Source organism: Perissodus microlepis, chromosome 3 (assembly GCF_051167445.1).
Source record: "Perissodus microlepis isolate ML-2025 ecotype Zambia chromosome 3, ASM5116744v1, whole genome shotgun sequence".
In the NCBI taxonomy this organism is placed as follows: Eukaryota; Metazoa; Chordata; class Actinopteri; order Cichliformes; family Cichlidae; genus Perissodus; species Perissodus microlepis.
In genome coordinates this window covers 31,280,965-31,286,964 of record NC_140463.1, presented here as the reverse complement: position 1 = coordinate 31,286,964, position 6,000 = coordinate 31,280,965, and the positions used below count along the sequence as shown (strand labels likewise).

General features: G+C 41.5%; 1 protein-coding gene across 2 annotated transcripts in view; it reads left to right on the top strand.

Annotated features, from left to right (window-relative positions):
• The first annotated feature begins 449 nt into the window (after positions 1-449).
• The window catches only part of LOC146391189 (thialysine N-epsilon-acetyltransferase-like), a 28,875-nt gene continuing 23,324 nt past the window's right edge, over positions 450-6,000 (top strand). Inside the window, exons 1-4 of one of the 2 annotated variants that reach the window (XM_084924050.1) lie at positions 450-809; positions 1,228-1,279; positions 3,714-3,797; positions 4,339-4,467. In XM_084924050.1, coding sequence (XP_084780176.1) covers positions 747-809; positions 1,228-1,279; positions 3,714-3,797; positions 4,339-4,467 — 328 coding nt within the window. In that variant the 5' untranslated portion in view covers positions 450-746. The remainder of the gene's footprint in view (positions 810-1,227; positions 1,280-3,713; positions 3,798-4,338; positions 4,468-6,000) is intronic. The other variant, XM_084924051.1, reaches the window with a different exon arrangement.

Sequence of the window (6,000 nt, the reverse complement as noted above, 5' to 3'; positions counted from 1 at the left end):
TTAAGGTGATAGGAAATATAAATAACTGCAACTTGAATCTTTACTGAAGCTCAGAGTTCAAGCTCACTGCTGTAATAACTAATAATGATTAATATAATAAATATAATATTGGCCATATTATATTTACATTACCAAAATGAGATGACTTTAGTCTCATGAACAACATTAGCTAATTGTTATTTACTAACTAATCTTAAAATGACTGTTCAGTACAGAAATGAAGCCCAACAATCATGTTTTACAGTCCTGTAAAACATGATTTTCCGTGGTCTCAGCCTCAGATACTCAACAAATCACAGAGAGCTCATGTAGAAACAAAAAAATGAACAGAACATTTTTTCTCCTTCATTTCTGTCAAACAAAGCTGTATGACACGTTTCCAGCGTTTAGTATCTTGGTTGCTAGGCAACCTGGGCAGCGCAACGGAGGCTAGACCGTCCCGTTTCACAAGCCTACACAAAGCCTCGCACATCCGGCCTTAGCGGTCTTCGAGTAAGCGGCTCTTGCGGACCGTTAAGGCTGCGTACTTTAAGGCCCTGAATTGGGATACAGCCAGGGGGCGGTAAAGCAACGGAAACGGATGTCAACTGCCATAAAAATCAAGGAAGAAGAAGAAGATGTAGCAGAGGTCTGTCGTGCTTGTCCGGGGAGAAGTCGGTTAATCTCCCGTTTCTCTCCAGCCATCCTGTAACAGAGCGGAACAGCACCGCGGGACTGTAACCAACTCTAAATCAGATCATCTTGTCATGGACTTCTCCATTCGTGCAGCCAATGTAGACGACTGCAACGACATCGCGCGGATGATTATAGTGAGCCAGCACATGCGGACGTGCAGTCGCTGTTGACTGCACACAGTCCACACTCCAGGCTAAGAAATGTCTTATGATATTTAGTATTAATTTAGTGCTAAATGTACGACAGTGAGATATTTAGTCTAGAGTTTCGACTGTGTACAGTGCACAATGGAGTCCAGCTGTGGATGATTCGTTTAGTAGCTTGTAATGACTGGCAACCTTACCTCGGTGCAACTTTACATAAACAAGATAATGCTGTTATTATTAGGTTAATGAGATAGTATTTGATGAACTCTGGTCGTCTAGCTCATTTCAGTGCAAACAGGCTAATGAGCTGCTTGTTAATGACATTTTTACTGTCAGATGAGGAATAGCTATGTTTGAGAAATCATAATAAATTATGACAGCTAATGCTACTTTTATTTTTTTCTAGGAACTGGCAGAATATGAAAAAGTGGCAAACCATGTGAAAGTCACCCAGAGAGGTAGTTTATGTAGTTATGTCGCAGTTCTCTGCCTTGACCATAAATTTATTGTTTTATAGCATTATTAAAACAAGATAACGGCCAATATAATATCCAAGTAGAGGTCCAAAGTTTATTCTTGATGTTGGAAAAATTACCCTTCGCCCTTCATTTCTTTATATCTTGGTAGCAAAATGGAAAAAAGGTGCAGTGATTTGTTGCAATGTGTGCACATGTACATGGAAATACAGTCTATAAGGCAAAAACAAAGTCAAGATTTGGTATGACTGCCTTTATTCATCAACAAAAACGATTTGAACAAAAAATTTCAAATTTGGGTATGTCACTCCATCAGACCTGTTGCCAGTGATTTTCAGTCCTGTTCTTGTGTAATTTGGCATACCTCAGCCCTTTTCCCCTGTGTCCCTTCCTTAAGAATGGCTTCCTATAAGCCAGTCTTTAACTGAGACCATTTCTGATGAAGCTTCAGTGAACATTAGGTGGATCAACTGAAGGTCCAAATGCATCTATCAGGTCCTGTATCAAGTCTTTGCTGGATTTTTTTCCTATTTTCTTAAAGAAAAAGAAGACTTTCAGATGCTGTTCATCTACTGTAGTTAGTTTTTCAGACCTTTCAGGTCTCCTTTTTCCTCAACTTGTCCAGTTTATTAACATTTTTTAAGGCCACACCATGGCTGTCAAACCGTGTTATCTCTGACACTTTTCATACATGAACTAAAGAAATGTTTTTGTGACAGGGTGCTAGTAATGAAGTGAAGATATATTTTATTGTTATGTGTAGACACAACACTGATTCATTCCTTGAGCTAGGTGCATTTTGTTAACCTTGAATTATCCACACCTCTGTTAGGTGGTTAAATAGATTATTATTTGTAGAGGAATCTTTTCAAGTACAAACACTGCACTTCATGATGGCCAGATCTGTTTTTCATAAACTAACATAATAATCACCCAGGCACTAGGCACTGTAAAAGTTTAACAGATATATTTACAAAGTTGTGCAAGATAAAGATAGTAGGGGAACTGGTGTTAAGGTGTTTGAGTTCCAACAGAAGCAGTCAGGTATTGCGCCTTCCCAGGGCACACATACACAAATCAGGACTCAAAGGTTTTGTGGCGCAGTCGGCACAGAGAGAAGGGTTATTTAATGAATAAAAACAGGCAGAGAGGCAGGAGGAGCCGCGCTGAGAAAGGTAACAACGCAACACAACAACACCTACAGAGACTCACACACCCAGGGAGAGAAAAACAAACACAGAAAATTAAGGGCCAGCACAAGAGACTCTGGGAAAGATTTGGAGAGCTGTTGCTGAAGACCACTTTAAAAATGACAAAAAAGTTTGGGTGCTTGGAAGCAAAATATACTGCTCAAAAAAATCAAAGGAGTACTTTTTAAATATAGTATAGCATCAAGTCAGTTAAACGTCTGGACTATTGGTAATGAAATTAACAACAGATTCTCTACAGGGGCAATACTAAGACAACCACCAAACAGGAATGGTTTTAGAAGTGGAGCGCAATGATTACCCCTTCCAATCTTTTCTGGCTGTTTTTTTTCCCACTGGCTAGGATCAGTGTCAATAGTGGTTGCATGAGGGGATACCGGAACCCTTCAGAGGTTGCATGGGAAGTTACATGCCATTGCCACAAGGTTTGCTGTGTCTCCCAGCACAGCCTAGAGGATATTCCATGAGACAGGCAGTTACTCTAGGAGAGCTGGACAGGGCCATAGAAGGTCCTTAATCCATTAGCAGAAATCTATCTGCTCACTTGTGCAAGAATACCAGAATTGGCAGGTCTAAATGAGGGATTTGTGCTTTTCACAGATGAGAGTAGGTTCACCTGAGCGCATGTGACACAAGTGAAAGGGTCTGGAGAATCTGTGGAGAACATTATGCTGCCTGTAACATTGTTCACCATTTTGTGATGGGTCAGTGATAATCACAGTGATGAGATACACTGCCAGTTTGTATCTCAATCTAAATTAGACAATGACAATTAGTATAGAGTTGTATGCATCTCATTGTAATGTTGACTTTCTCTTAAGAGTTTAGCTGAATTAAGTCCAGATGAAAAAGACTTCCAAGCAAAAAATTTAGTTTTTGGATTAAATATAATTTAGTTTGTTGTTCAGTTAGATTTTTGTAAGCTCAATAGATGTACTAAAATAGTTCTGTATGAGTCATTTCTTTCTGCAACCAACATTTTTTCCCAGAAAGCTTACTTCTAAAATTTGTAACTTATGGACCTTTGAGAAAAAGCATTGTCACCATATTTTCCGACATAAGGGTTTAAGATTACAGTTTAATGAATAGGTTCTTATTGTTAATATAAACTAAAGTTCCCCTTTGTCTGACCTAAATTTCAGAAATCTTATCTGCCAACATATCTGCCATGCTTAGTTGTCTGTAATTGTTTTTGGGTTTTTTTTCAGACTTGGAGCAAGATGGTTTTTCCAACAACCCATTCTTTCATGGGATAATCGCTGAGGTGCCAGAACAGCACAGAACCAAAGAGGGTGAGGGACACAGTCTGACATTGAGTTTTCACCCACACTCTTACAAGCTACAGTATCTGACAAAAAATTGCAACTAATTGGTGAGTGTTATATAAAATACACTTTAATATGAACCTATGCTTTAAGAAATCTTAAAAATAAAAGACAGTAACCAATGCAGCAAGCCAACAGGAAAAACATGAAGAGAAACTCAAGACAGAACTTTAATTAGAGGTAGGATCTAGGCCTTAGTGGGGTACCTTCAGGTTTAATCTCGGATTTATAGGCTTACAAAGGTGGTTCAAAAAGGTGGTAACTTATGCTGCACAGATAATCAGCTGCAAAGCAGGTTGATGGGTCTGTCTAGCACAGGCCCACCACTGGAACAAGACAATTTAACTACACAGCAAAGCAAGACACAAGCAGGCGAAGTTCTTTGTGTTACTCATGCATGAGGGAGACCTGACCTCCGTCAGACTCTCAGCCAGGTTCCCTATAGCACTCCTTTTATTGTGGTTACATGAATATGCATAGATTCATTAACATATGATGTCTCACATAGGTATACATGTGGACAAAGAGTACCTTGTGTGTGTGTCAAGATGTGAGGCTGTGAAGACTCCCCAAAGCTGGTGCCAGGAGTGTAGCGGTCCATCTAAACAAAAGGCTCTTATACTTAACCAAATACAGAGTAGGTGTCCTCCTATACCATAAATCAGTAATTGGAGATATGTCTGTGAAGGTTCTCAGTCATCCAGGTCATCGTAGTCAAGGGAGCTTGCAAAGAAAAGCGTCTGGACTTCTTTAAGTTGCTTGAAGACGTTTCACCTCTCATCCGAGAAGCTTCTTCAGTTCTAAGGTCAAATGGCGGGGAGTCCCAGATTTAAACCCAGTGGGAGTATCCCCCCCCCAAAGAGGGACAAAAGGACCCCCTGATGATCCTCTAATCACATGAGCGAAGGTGTGAAAACGGGTGTGGGTCCCAATCAGCCAGGGTTTGAGTGAGGTGAGCTCATTGTGAAACCTGGCCCCACCTTATCATGCGATTTCCTGAGGTCAGATGGCCCAGGGTGTGAGTGGGCGTTAAGGCGTCTGGGGAGAGAACTCAAAACTGCATTATAGATGGCAGACAGTTGGTGTCGTAAACCACCGCCTCTGTTCAAAGATGGTCGCTCACAGTGGACATAGATGGCTTCTTTCACTCCTCTTTCAAACCATCTGTCCTCTCTGTCCAAAATGTGAACATTGGCATCCTCGAAAGAGTGTCCTTTATCCTTAAGATGCAGATGGACTGCTGAGTCTTGTCCTGTGGAGGTGGCTCTTCTATGTTGTGCCATGCGCTTGTGAAGTGGCTGTTTGGTCTCTCCAATGTAGAGGTCTGGGCATTCCTCGCTACACTGTACAGCATACACCACATTGTTAAGTCTGTGTTTTGGAGTTTTGTCTTTCGGGTGAACCAGTTTTTGTCTGAGCATGTTGCTGGGTCTGAAATGCACCGGGATGTCATGCTTGGAGGAAACTCTCCTGAGTTTTTCTGATACACCGGCTACATAGGGGATGACAATGTTGTTGCATCTGTCTTTCTTATCGTCCCTCGCTGGTGTCTAGTCTTCTTTTCTGTGCCTCTTTGCTGACTTTATGAACGCCCAATTAGGATAACCGCATGTTTTGAGTGCTTCCTTTACATGTGTGTGTTACTTCTTTTTTCCTTCAGGCTTAGAGGGAACATGTTCTGCCCGGTGGTGTAGGGTCCTAATCACTACAAGTTTGTGTTCCAGAGGGTGATGGGAGTCAAAGAGGAGGTACTGGTCCGTGTGTGTGGGCTTCCGGTAAACTTCGATGCTGAGGTTGCCATTCTCTTCAATGTGCACAGCGCAGTCCAGGAAGGGCAAACAGTTGTCCTTTGTGTCTTCCCTGGTGAACTTGATGTTTTTATCCACAGCGTTAATGTGCGCAGTGAAGGATTCCACTTCTAGTGTCTTGATTTTGACCCAGGTGTCGTCTACATATCTGTACCAGTGGCTGGGTACTCTTCCTTTGAAAGAACCAAGAGCCTTCCTTTCCACTTCCTCCATGTAAAGGTTGGCTACAATAGGTGACACGGGGGAACCCTTGGCACAGCCATGTTTTTGTTGGTAGAAGCCTTCGTTGTATTTGAAATATGTAGTGGTGAGTCAGAGGTCTAACAGTGTGCATTTTAGGAAGTCCGTAAATGCAGGGTATG